The 13219-nt window shown below is 39.7% G+C and overlaps 2 protein-coding genes across 5 annotated transcripts; one reads left to right on the forward strand and one right to left on the reverse strand.

Moving 5' to 3' along the window:
* Nucleotides 1-1672: 1672 nt before the first annotated feature.
* Nucleotides 1673-7600, forward strand: syf2 (SYF2 pre-mRNA-splicing factor). 2 transcript variants are annotated; one of them, XM_083908195.1, is made up of 8 exons: nt 1673-1707; nt 2037-2138; nt 2227-2295; nt 2367-2492; nt 2771-2888; nt 4044-4134; nt 4658-4756; nt 7140-7600. In XM_083908195.1, the coding sequence occupies exons 1-8, from the start codon at nt 1690-1692 to the stop codon at nt 7303-7305; spliced, it is 789 nt and encodes a 262-aa protein (XP_083764321.1). In that variant the 5' UTR covers nt 1673-1689; the 3' UTR covers nt 7306-7600. The 2 variants fall into 2 exon arrangements, with proteins under 2 accessions (XP_083764321.1, XP_083764322.1); XM_083908196.1 differs by lacking the exon at nt 2227-2295.
* A 2136-nt stretch (nt 7601-9736) lies between these two features.
* rsrp1 (arginine/serine-rich protein 1) lies at nt 9737-13116 on the reverse strand. Of its 3 annotated transcripts, none has more exons than XM_083907470.1 (6): nt 12927-13116; nt 11664-12243; nt 11383-11558; nt 10960-11053; nt 10147-10711; nt 9737-10048 (listed from the first exon to the last, which is right to left on the reverse strand). In XM_083907470.1, the coding sequence occupies exons 2-5, from the start codon at nt 12220-12222 to the stop codon at nt 10695-10697; spliced, it is 846 nt and encodes a 281-aa protein (XP_083763596.1). In that variant the 5' UTR covers nt 12223-12243; nt 12927-13116; the 3' UTR covers nt 9737-10048; nt 10147-10694. The 3 variants fall into 3 exon arrangements, with proteins under 3 accessions (XP_083763596.1, XP_083763595.1, XP_083763594.1); XM_083907469.1 differs by having other exon boundaries at nt 10147-10714; XM_083907468.1 differs by having other exon boundaries at nt 10147-11053.
* Nucleotides 13117-13219: the final 103 nt, after the last annotated feature.

Raw genomic sequence — 13219 nt, forward strand, 5'->3', positions numbered from 1 at the left:
ATTGGTATAATGCAGTTAAAACAAAGAGGACAACCGATTTAGCAAGTCAGACACGTTCAAATGGCTTCTGAACCTGTTTACTTTTGTCACTGAATCGTGTTTCTATGATCGGAGCCTAGATTTTTTTGTGATTATTTTGTGGGTAAAATAAGATGCATTTGTCAAAGATGTAACGGCTCCATTACCCGAAAGAAAAAACATGACCATACAAATTGAGTATAGAGGAGTTTAAACAGAGTCGCTGTGTAGCACACTGATGACTTTACAGCTGACCTTTCATGCTTCTCTCTCCCTCTATAACCTCTGGTCATATTCATAATTGCTGCCTCTGTGTGTCACGCCACTTTGAATTAGTCAAAGTGTCTTCCAATGCATTTTAAAGCAAAATGGCGTGGAGGAAAACAAGACACAAAGACACCAAACAAGATGCCAAGGCAATCACTTTAGCCACGCTGCGATTAAAAAAAAAAAAACAGGCACACAACTGATGTAAGATTGCAACAAAAAAAATCGTTTTTTGTGGTGATACAATAATTTTTTTTTCATTTGACTTGACTGAAAGTTGTCAGAAAATTAACCCCAAATAAAACTGTGAAAATCCCACTTCCTGTTCAGAGTCAGTGCCTCAAAAGTCTCCTTTTAATTATGGGATTATAAGGATTTCTCACTATACTTATTTCTAGCTTGTCATCTTAAACTGTATCTTATGAAATCTCATTTAGATTCTTCATTCTACCAGTAATTCATACAATTTGCACATTAGCGCTATTTAGAATAGAGACCATTCACCCACAGTATGAATGTAGAAGACTACAGGTTTAAAAGAAGCTTGGGTCATGAGAACTTTCATTCAAAAGTTCTCTCATGCAACTTGGGAACATTTTTGTGGTCAACAGGCCTTTGTGTTTTTAGTTAGAGTGCTTGTTTTGGTACTTTGTTTCAGCATTTTTAATTCCAGTTTTGATGATAATTCAATTGTTGGAATTTTTCCACGGGCAAAAATCTTTGAAGATTGTTGCTTTGTCTAGATGCACAACACTGACACTAGATGTGTGCACACAGTTAAACATGTATTTGTGTTTTAGATCAGGTAAGAAACTAATGTTATTACTCACCAGGATGTTTCACTGTCTTCTGTAAAAATTTGGAAATCAATGCAGCAATTCTCAAGACCATGATAGAGATCAAAAATGATCATTCTGTTATATCCCCATGGTACATTTGCTTGACTGGTTTCCACTCAGGAGCCATTGAGCTGAGGGGAAAACATATATATAACTTATATACATACCTTATGATGTTGTTTTATTTTTGTAAAAGCCATGATGGCACGGTATGTACAGTATGTACAGTAAACACACATGCGTGTATCTACACTAGGGAAAACAATAACATTACTTTTTTATTCTAAAGAAAATACATTTGTCCCATAATTTAAATGATTTCAATTAATTTTCACAAAAACATTGAAGAGTTGTGTTTTTTTATTGAATGTATTGAAAAATATACTTATACTACGAGTGTGATTGTATCATTCAAACATATTCGCATAAAATAGCTTTAAATAAATATGTCGTGTCGTGTTCAGAAGTTGTTCAGAAGGCTTTTATTTTTTTGTGACGTTCCAGTCTTTTCATATTCGGTCTGACAGTCTCACTTCCGGTATTCGCCACTCGCCGCGGAACAACAATGGCGTCCTGCAGTGAGGTAAGTTGCTTTCTTTTCCACAGTACGTTTTTCGGTAGGGTTAACGTTGTGGTACATTTCGGTTAGTGTGTCGAATAAAAGCCATTTGATATATACGTGTCATTTCGTCTGCTGATGCCGTGTTTCAATCCCACACTTGATGCGTTAAAGCTAAACGATGTTAGCTCGTGATGTTTAGCTAACGTTAGCTCGTTGCGACATTGTTCCGTTGCCGTTTTAAGCCGTTTATGTCTGTTGTGTTCATCTAGTCGTGTCTATAATAGTATGAATGTGTTTATTTTAACGTTTTATGTGTTTAAAGTCACAATTGTCGGGGTGTATTTTCTCAGGAACCTCGTACAGCCACCGAAGAGGAAACAACCGATGATACCCCTGCGGCAGAGAAGAGAGAGGCGAGATTACGGAAATTTCGAGAGTTACATTTTAAAAGGGTGAGTTGTCTGCCTAAATCACATGTACATTGTGGATAGATGTTTTCTCGTAGCCGTTGACTGACTGGCTGTGAACAACCACACGTAGCACTATCGGTGTCAGCAATGTTTTTGTTCAGCACCTAACCACATTGACGCCTGGGTAATCATACTTCAGGTACTCGATATTGTATTTCTGTTGGTTCCACTTAAACACAGCTGTTCAACTTGCATTATTATCTTATGCAGAATGAAGCACGTAAGCTGAATCACCAGGAGGTTGTGGAGGAGGATAAGAGATTGAAGCTTCCTGCAAACTGGGAGGCAAAGAAAGCCAGACTGGAGTGGGAGCTTGCTGAAGACCAAAAGAAAAAGGTAATTCAGTGTCTAAATGATATAGTTGCTTTACTTACAGTATTTATAAAGTAACACTTGTGATTTACTATTGAAACGGGTAATTAACCGTGTTCCTAACATTGGTATATTGTCTGACAGAGTTGGCATCGTATATATCTCACTGATGTTTTTATGTAGAAGTATGCAAAACCCCATCTTACATCAGTCAAACAACCATCAGCAGCCTTTCAAGTTCATTCATGCTATTAGCCCTGCCTTGAAGTTATTATAAAAACAACAATATCTTTGTCTGCCAGGATTGTGCGGACAGAGGTGAGAACTATCACCAAGTGAAACTGCTGGAGATCACTGCTGATGATGCGGAGCGATGGGAGAGGAAGAAAAAGAAGAAGAACCCAGACACCGGATTTGCAGGTGTGTGTTGGCACAGTCTATCCCATGATGACCCTTTATTTCATTTTTAATGTCAGTTCTTTTAAAAGCAAATAATGGGAATTTTATATGTGGGTGACGTTAACAAATATAAGTCCATATGCTGTGTCTGTGGAGAGTTGCTATGCATTTCTGCTTGCATAATGGCTGCGGTTCCGTTACTACACATTACTCACGTTACTAAAAAGAGAGTTTGCATCAATCTAGCATTGCAGGCATCCATACTCAATCTCACATTTTAACCCAGGAGTGACGCTCAATCGTCAGCAGTTCGCCCCATTTGAAGTGTATTTCCTTTTAATCTTTGTGTAATGAGATATACAGGTGTGTCTATCAGCCAACCTGCTTGCATAACCTCTCTGGTTGTTTTCGTCTTCTTTTTGGTCGTTTTTGACCAAAACAATAGCACACCAACAAAACAATGGGACTGGAAAGTGTTGTATTACATGCAGTTTGAAACGCATTAAAAACGAGCTCTTCTTAATCGGACTAACCTACCTGGATAATACGACTCATAGTCTGATTACTCCTGCATGTATACGCTGTCGGACATTGGCAAAATCTTAATTTTAAAAATAATTCTACATTGGTTCGCTTTCTCTTTTCTTAACACCTAATATGTATGATATTTACTTTTTAAGACACTGCAATGGTTTTCACTTCTGATGCAAATGGGTGATAAAAGCTGCTTCATTCAACACATATGTAGCCCTCATGTCATGTCAGAGAACCATGGACCATTCCATTAGATATTAGTCATTTTTTACAATTCAACATCAAGGATAATGGTGCAATGGGATTATTGTCTTTTTTTTATAATCTAGATGACACAGTTTAGAGTAAATCCAGTGGCAACTTCCTGGGAAAATTATCTTGCAGTGCTCCCTCTTAAGTCTTCTGAAAAAAAACAAAAATATGGCTGCCATCTTTTGCATCAAACCCTTCACGGCATTAAAACCTCAGAGGGGAAAGTTACCACCAGAGGGGCTTCAAGAGAGGAAGGAAGTAGAATTGCCTCTTCATCTCTCTTTAACCAGCCACAGGTTTTGTCACTGAGCGTTGTGCCTGCTTGCTGTTTGTTCCGGTAATTATCCTCCAGTCATTTGTTTTCCCTCTGTCTCACACAATGAACTGCAGGTTATGCTGAGGCCCAGTTGCGACAGTACCAGAGGCTCACCAAGCAGATCAGACCAGACATGGAAGGCTATGAGAAACAGCGGGAAGTTTGGTGAGTTAAGCCTCTGTCCCCTTTCCCTTAGGTGTTGCATTATTTCGTCTAATTTGTCTTTTAATAGTTTACTGAGATACACAGACACCTTAACATGAAAAAAATGTCATCTGGTATGAAGGAAAATATATTCAAAGGCATCTCCGGTATTAAAAGCGGAACTGTGAAATTTGTAGTCAAGTGAAATGAATTGTAACTACTTACTTTGCATCATCTTAGCACCCCCCCCCCCATCACATGTGCACAAAGCATTTTCTATATGTTGAATATTGTACCCCCTCATATGCCCTGGGGTTAGTGTTCACATATCAGCACACATCCAAAATAATTTAAAGATACAGAAGTGTTCAGGCTAACACACTAAGCTCAGAGATAAGATCAGTGCCCACGGGTTTTTCACCCCGTAGAAAAGCCATAGAAGTATGACCATACTCAATGAAGTATAGAAAAGTCACTTTAAGTATGCTAAAATGGTGATTATCTGTGGTAATTAACTCCTAATTTGTTTGCTGGTGCTCCACAGCGGTGAAGACTTCTACCCTACAGCCAATAGCCTGATCCACGGCACACATGTCCCCACAAAGGAGGGAATTGACCGCATGGTAGAAGATGTTGAGAAACAGTAAGTAATACTCCGAAAAAGACATTAGAAGACATTAAAATGCAATTCAGTCCGCTTGTTATTGCCTATGTGGGCAGATCATTCATATACAGGTTATTATTAGCCATTCTTTAAATTCTGTACACTGTGGTTGGTTTTTATTAAGGAATCAGAATCCCTGGAAATTTATTTATTTTTTTAAATCCCATTTCTTTATACTAATTATGTCATGATAAATGGGTTTTTGTCATGTGTAGCCACATATCTTATCAGTTTCCTCTTTAAATGGTTCATAGAATTAATATAACAATATTGTTAATAGACAGTTTCCTTCTGTAAATTCAGTGGGGGGTTTCCTAAATACATTACATTCATTACTTAATAATGGGACAGTGTAAAGTAATAACGTCATCATAAGGCACTTCATCCTCTATATAATATTAGTCCTCTGTGAGCTCACTACTATCTGGGTCAACCTCGCTTGCTGCGATTGGTTGCAGCAATGCAAACTGGTAAAGGACGTTTTTGTTTGTATCTCATTCTGACATACAAAGCATTCTGATTTCTGGCTCTGGCACACCACACACGTCATTTTCGGATGAAATATGAGACTGTACCAGTGGTCATAAATTATGTGTGGAACCACTGAGTTTAGGATTTTTGCCAACTTGGAAGAGGGGGTTGTTGTGTGTGAACCAGGGGCCAATGGTCTGAAGAAATCAGCCGCAGAGTCTCAACCTCAAAGCAAGCAGCTGCTTTTATGACCTAAATAAGGTAACTCATCAGCTAATTGAGCTAATCGTGAACATTAGTTGTTTGTCCAGTTGTATTTTGTGGTTCTTTTACTCACTCATCGACTTGGAGCATGACACCCTGATCTGACTTGTGTTTCCACTACGGTGTGTGGGCCACATATGTAAATTATGGAGCTATTCAAGTAATGTGCGTGAGCTATAAATAATGTATCATCATACCAGCACGACACAACATAGCTCACCTAATTAATTCTAATGGAGAACATCCAGTATTCCGTGTTGTTCCTTCCTAGCATGTGGCTGTTAATCACAAGAAGAGCTTTGTTTGAGAGGAGGCAACATGCCACCAATATTTCCTCCCCCATCGCACACAGGTGTCTCGCTTTATCCTTCAGACGCCACTCTGCTTGTTACCCCAGCAGAGTTTGCCAAACCTGATAAATTATTTTGGTATTCCTTATGTTTTTACGTACCAAACTGAACCGCTTTGTGGAAATGTGGCTCCACGTTGCTCATTTATACACCAACAGAACAACACTGCAACTTCTGTAGACTTGGCAAATCATCTTTCCTCTCTAAATATCAAATAGATTTAGCACTAAAACAACCAGAACTAAATAAACATAAATAAATAAATGTGAGCACAATATATAACAGCTACCAGCCTGTGACCAGATTGAAAGCCTCTGTTTTAAGACATTTTGTCTGGAACTTTTAATTGTTGGCTGTTGACGATCATGTGATTTTGACCATTTTTTATGTCATATATTAAGTACAACTTAGAATCAATTCATCCAAGATGCTAATTACATAAAATAGATAATAAAAAACTTGAATTGCATCGTGTCTTATAGAGACTATATTGTCTATTAGGAATTAGGATTATGCTGATTCAGTTTGGGGATTTCTGGGTGGAATCTCTGAATATTATAGAACATGGCAGACCATTTAACTGACATTATTGTTGCGGCTTTTCTGTCCTGTGTTGAAAGAGTTCACTCTGAACCATCATCTTATTTTATAGGCTCGGTTTTGCGCCCACATTTTTATGGCTTTAGTCAAAAAATCTGCCACCGCAGTAAAACCAGGTACCGGGTTTGTGGTTGTAATGGCTTATATTAGTGTGGTAAAGGTTCTTAAACCTTTATGAAAATCAGGTAAGAGTCACAACACGAGGGGGATCATACATACTTTGATGTCCCTCACGTTAAAACAGATGGCTACCTCAAACGGTTTCGGTCTTCCGCTGTTTTCTTTGTTTTGTTTTTGCCTTTTTCTACAGACGTCCCTTTCACGTTTTATTACCCCGGTCTTTCCCTGAGCTGTTCTATATTTGAGACAGTCCAAGGCTTGTGTTAGAGATGCGACTGTGGGGCATTAGACAAGGATTGAGTTTCCAGAGTATGACGCACAACAATGCTTTGAAGACACAGTGAATAAAGTCTGCGAATTCACAAATTGACTGCATTTTCCTCTGTGTGTGTGTGTACGTGTGTTACGTTTTCCGTCGCCACTCCCCTTGCCAAATTTAAGCGCACACTGCCAAATTATTGCCTGTAGCCAATTATTGTTAATGGATGTGTCACGGAGAGTGGTCACACTGGTTTTTGGAATCCTCCCTAAGCCGCTTTTTTATTTGCTATTGTCAGGATCGAGAAGCGGGCCAAGTACAGCCGACGCAGGGCCTATAACGACGACGCAGACATCGACTACATTAACGAGAGGAACGCCAAGTTCAACAAGAAGGCAGAGCGTTTCTACGGCAAATACACAGCAGAGATCAAACAAAACTTGGAGAGAGGCACAGCTGTCTAAAGGGAACAGTCAGTGGACATTGTCTATTTTTTTTCTTGTAACAGTCCTGGGTGTAACTTTTTTTTCCTTTTTAGTCTTCTACCTACCAAGAGTTCATACGTAAATATTGGACTGCGTAATTATAGGGTTTCTCAAACATCATATATCATGCAGGGGTTACTTTGAACTGAAAGATAATTCAGTCATCTGCAAGATTCTGTATGTAATGAGCAGTGTTTCTTTGTACATTATTAGAAATTAAAACACATGTTTATTCTTATCCTTGTTTTTAAATAAACCACTTCTATTACTCTTGCACACTTGTTGGCTTTTCTATGTGTGTGGTCTCATGACAGAGACCTTTTTGAGCGTGAGAATGAACTACCAGTAATTATCCTCAAACCTCGGGGCATGTTTAGCAAAGAGATGCCAGCCAAAAGAATGTTTTAGTGTAGGTACACACACACACACAGATAAGGACCAAAAATTGAGCAATTCAATTTAGTCATTATCATCCACATCTCAGTCTAACCAACTTGCCCCAAGCTGTGACATGAGCAAGAAAGTCTTGTGACTGGAGAGGAGATAAAAGACAAGAAAACCGGTTCCCATGCAAGTCACCCTTGTGTGAATAATATTGTGCCCTCTACCAGGCAAACCGAAGTCATGTTTATGTGACTATAAAATGGGCTGTACACTATTGTATTGATGATTTTGTTATATCTGACCTGCTTGTATGAGATGCTGCTAATGTTTTGCTGATGAAAGTTAGGGAAGATCTTAAAATGCTGGCTTTGATGTGCGACTCTGCTGTGGGTGTTAAGTGTTCATGTTTTATGGTTGCGATATTTTTGTAGTCTTATCTGATTCACCTGGAGGATGCTGGCTGGTGTCGGGAGCAGCAGCACATAAATTCACCACGGTGACTCAGAAAAGCTGACACCTTTGAGTCTGTTGGGGCCAACTGCCAGAAACAATATGAAGGTGTGGGTTTGATTTGGGCCCAATAAACACAGCGAAATGAAATAAATACCCTAGGTTTTTTTATGGGGGGGGGGTGAGTTTTTCCTCCAACTGACAAAAGCCTGCAAGAAGCACCAACTGTTGCTTCAGACACAATAAAAAAATTGTCATTGAATTCATAATTGGACAACAATAACAAGACACACCTGTCTGCTATTTTATAAGTATAATTCTGTGTGTGAATAACAAGGCAGTATTCTTATTATTATTATGGACACTCACTGTGTTTTGTGTTTACATTCTTTATCTTCTGTCAAAGTCATTAATCAGAATTATCAGGCGCATTTACAGCAGGAGACAGGCAGTCTGGTAGTGAGATCTTCACAAGTGTGCGATTTAACCCCATGATTACAACAGACGTTGACACGCGTCCAAATATTAGCCCTGAAAAGTATTGCTTACTCGCTCATCCGACAGATACGTTACCCCCTCTTGCAATAATTCACCGCTATTTCAACACGTGCCAAAGACTTGTCAGGATTTAATTCACACAAGCTTTAAAGTAAGTAGCACAGCAGCCACAACAGCAGATTATATCGAGTTACCCAAGAAGAAACAGGTTGAAATGTTCCAACCATTCATCATTTAAGTGATGGGTGGTTGGAGCTCATCCCAATGGCAAAAAAAAAGTTATGCGAATGTGGCTCAGTCCTGGTAAGTATCTGAGTCAATAGCAGGAAAAGGGTTAAGAGTCGACACTGATGGTTCCGTTCTACACAGGAGTCAAGTTTGACAATGACCCATCACTGTCATTCCACGCTAAACCTCATTAAAAAAAAATACAGATGAAGAGCCGTGTCACTGTACTATGGGATGAATAGAGGCATCAATCCATTGTGATCCAGTATTGTATAAACAGTAGTAGTGTACTTCGTTGTGATGTAGAACCACATAACTCCCATTTAATCTGACTCTTTTAATCCATGTAATGTAAGTGGATGAGATGCAGTTGCTGTTCAGCTCAGTTCATCCCTCCGGAGGTGAAGTGACGCGTTGATACTGACACCATGTGGTCTTTGGAGAAATGGCAGCCAACTTGAACGTCTTTCACTGTTCACTCATGTACTGTGGTCAACTGACTGTGCAGCGTAGTTGCTTATTCACACAGTAGTTTTTCCTAATATAGGTTCCCACTTAGCCATATTTACTAGATCCCTAACAAACTTTTTGTACCAAGTATTGCTACTTTGTTTTCCATAAACCTTACCCAAAATATTTTTTTATAGCATTACCTTATTCATTTCCTCTTCAGTAATGCACAATTGTGTACTTCTGGACTGCATATTCCTCTGAGCTAGTCCGCTAAGTCTATAGATATCTTAGATAATTGATGAGTAAATAAAAATATAATTTCAGTCTGTACATTTCCCCTCAGGATTTCAGATCAACTGGTTACAAAAATAACAACCACAATGTTTTTTTTCCCAAATAGACTTTATTTTATCTATAGAAATTTTAAATACAATACAAAGGCCAAAAAAATCGTCCCACCTGTACCGAATTCTTCACTTCATCCCACTTAACACTCTAATATCTGAAAGAAAACGTTGCCATAAATGAATATATGTACAAAACATGTACAGTATTAACAGTGTCCTGTGTGTACTCTGTCACACTAACAGAAGTGGCGTGATTTGACTGGAACCCAGTGACCGTAGGGCTTCCTCCTTCCAAAGCTGTCCACTCTGGAGGTTAACTTTCCTATGGAAGGTGCTGCCACAATTGGTTTGGCAATAGAATTCTAGAGACAGAAAAAAATAATGCATCATTACATGTTCTGGGTAAAACAATGTGTGGCTTTAAATAATATTTTAGGAAAAATATATTTATGGAACTTACATTAATACTGAAGGAGATCTCCTTCCTTCTGGGAGGCGACTTTGGGTCAGAAATGTCATCAGATTCCAACTCGTGGCTCTATTTCCAAATGACAAGAAAGACGGACCCAGTTAGACGTGTAAAACTCATGCTATCGTGAGTTTAGACAGTTTGGTAAGTTCTTCTTCTAATACTCATTTAGATGGATGATATACTTCATTACTAATAAATTAAAACACTTCTATTGCATAGATTAACCAAGTATTAACTCCCATGCACTCTTCCCACCCCCACACTGCTGTCAAAGACTACGTTTAGCCATTCATTGAATACTTCAAGGACAAACCCTGAAACTGAATAACAAAAAAATTCAAACAAAAACATCAACTTAAAAAGGAAGTCTTCTCTGTCTAGAGTGGAAGAATGGTGGTGACGTTGGTTTCCCAGCCCCCTCAGCACACGCCTTGTGTACCAACTTATCTTTGGCATACGGAGAGGAGTTCTTCGTCTTTTTATAGCTCTCTCGACAGGAATAGTCACTATAACGCAGTCCACACGCCTGTGCCCCATCAGTGAGTGGAAGGTTCTGCTAAATAACAATGACCCATTTCAACTGCAAGCATGAATACATTTGTATTGTCAAATTTCTTTTGCCTTTATACATGAAGTGCCGTAGTGTAATCTAAATTACTTGTACAACATTCAAGTATCTATGTGTGTGATTAGCAATTAAATTAAATGTGTATCATTTCTATATGTGAGCTAATCTTGATATGTGTGAGTTTAGCTGCAGACCTCATTCATGTTACAACATAACGAGAGTCATCAAATAACCTTTCCAGCAAACACATTTAGTCTTCACCCAAGTCACATGACAGCCTTTTAATCCCAGGCGCCGATGAGTGAAGGAGACCACTGTCAATGTTATCTATGAAGACAGGAATAAATACAGAGAGTATGTGTGTTCCCTTGGAGGTCCAAAGGTTAACACAAGACAGAAAATTGAACACAGCACAGAACTCAACAGTCACATGTAGACATTTTACCCTGCTTGATGTACTGCCACAGGTGTTACATCTTTAACCTGGTCCAATAGGAGTGCCTTCTATTTAAAGCATAACTCCTGTTTTTTCCTGTCCAATCATCAATCAAAAGTTTACTTAGAAAATATCTGGACTGTAGGATTTTAGAATCTGCGTCTAAACCTCGTCTTGAGTGTGTTCTGTACGAAGCAGATGTTCACGATGAGAAACCCACCTGTGATACGGTCTTCTCTGGATCTTGTCTCACCCTTGTCTCTGGTTTCGATGACAACCGCTCGGACTCGATCTCCTCCCATAAGGTTGATTTTACACTCTCAGGAAGTTGTAGATTTTCCACGTCCAGGCTCTTCGTAGCATTGGTCTTTGCAGCAATGAGGAGTTCCTGTTTATCTGTGGATTTGATCATTCAGATTTAATCAGTTGATTATTCATCAAGTTATTCATCTGCCTCTATGACTAAGTAAGTACCAGGGGTAATCTATCCAATCAACTTACCTTCCAAACTCAAATTGAGAGAGGACCCTGAAGATCCAGACCTCGAACGGCTTCTGTTACTGTTGGCTGGGGATCGTGAGACCTTTCTATCCAATCTGCCGACTGTCCTCTTGTGCCTGTTCCTGTGGGTGTTGGAACTGGAGGGTGATCTATTGCGTCTGCGGTGCGAGTACCTGTCTGGAGAAGGAGAGCGGCTGACAGCGCGAGAGAGGGCTCTGACGCGGTGTGAGGGAGAGCGGCGGTGGTGGACCCTGCAGTATCTGCGGTGGTTGTCACATCGACAGCGCGATGACGGTCTATTGCAGCGAGGACGAGAGCGGGACCTGGTGCGAGGGCTCGACCTGCTTCTGGACGACGATGAACTGGACGAGGACCTGTAATGTCTCCTGCGGTGTCCAAGCGTCCTGTGTTTGACAGACTCTGAGGAGCGGTTGCTGCCACTGCTGCTGCGGGAACAGGAGCGCAACAAGGCAGGACTGTTCTGGTCAAAGATGACATTAATACCGTCACAACAACGAGCATGGGCCATTTCTGAGTGAGAGCCTTCCTCCTTGGCCATTGCTTTGGTTTCTGCCACAGGCTGAAATGAGACAAAAAGATGGTGTTCAACACAATTTACATTTATCTACTAACCTGAACAATTATGAATGACGTTTGCCTGCTTGTTGGCTTTTGTTGTTTCAAGTATCAGAATCCCTTCTTTACATTTGAGTCGGATAATGCCATGTGGCTCGATAGAGAGCTGGCTTTGATCATTTTTAACGACCACTCCCCAGTTTATTGGACCTCGTCTACACTTGTGTTGATCTGTATTGTGGTAATCGTGGTAGGGGATCTTCGTCTGTCTTCTTACATTAATTATATTTCTTGTCTGAACCACGTTTTCTTGCGAAGCGAATAAACTAAAAAACACAACATGTATTCCGTGAGACCGAGTGTTAACATAATACCAGTCGGCGTAAACATGGCCATTGTTGCATAACCGTGAGGTGTCTCAACACTGCCCCTAGAGTGCAAAGTGCAGCTGCGTGACTAAAACTGGCCTGTGCTGGAAATTTCCAGTTTAACACATGCTAGACACACTACCGTCTGTTGCTAATGAAAATCATTCTACATTCGATTCTTTTAAACTACTTTTTATCATTAAAAAATGTGTTCTACACAAATATAAACCAGCATTTTAAAAAATCAATTACAACAGTTATAACATGTAATAGCAATAGTCAACGTCATGCTAACGTTAGCTTCCGCTGTGCTACTTACCAGGTCGGTTGAAGAGTTGATCGAAATCTTGGTCAAGTTGATAAAAGTGAGGTATCTGAGAAGAGTCGCCTTGAGAAAACGAATCACAAAGTAATTATTTCAGGAAAATACCTCAACGGTGTTGAAATAATGTTGGTTTTACGTCGAATGTTTCCGAAAGAGCTGGGATAATATCTTCTTCTGCTTTGTCACTAAAATGAAGGGCAGAGAGGAGGAGCTACCGGCTTTGAAGTAAGCTTTGGAAATTTCCAGTCACGTGGTATCGTTCGCCGTCGAAAAATCTCGCGATATCT

Source organism: Microchirus variegatus (genome assembly GCF_963457635.1).
Source record: "Microchirus variegatus genome assembly, chromosome: 21".
In the NCBI taxonomy this organism is placed as follows: Eukaryota; Metazoa; Chordata; class Actinopteri; order Pleuronectiformes; family Soleidae; genus Microchirus; species Microchirus variegatus.

What these genes read in the sequence shown, in the direction of transcription:
- rsrp1 (XM_083907468.1), bottom strand. Translation starts at nt 12,222, where the DNA reads ATGGCCAAGGAGGAAGGCTCTCACTCAGAAATGGCCCATGCTCGTTGT. An exon ending in TCTCAATTTGAGTTTGGAAG is followed by an intron (nt 11,559 to 11,663) that starts GTAAGTTGATTG and finishes TCAAATCCACAG; the next exon opens with ATAAACAGGAACTCCTCATT. An exon ending in CAGAGAAGACCGTATCACAG is followed by an intron (nt 11,054 to 11,382) that starts GTGGGTTTCTCA and finishes CTGTCTTCATAG; the next exon opens with ATAACATTGACAGTGGTCTC.
- syf2 (XM_083908195.1), top strand. An exon ending in CCTGGGTAATCATACTTCAG is followed by an intron (nt 2,296 to 2,366) that starts GTACTCGATATT and finishes TATCTTATGCAG; the next exon opens with AATGAAGCACGTAAGCTGAA. An exon ending in GAGAAACAGCGGGAAGTTTG is followed by an intron (nt 4,135 to 4,657) that starts GTGAGTTAAGCC and finishes GGTGCTCCACAG; the next exon opens with CGGTGAAGACTTCTACCCTA.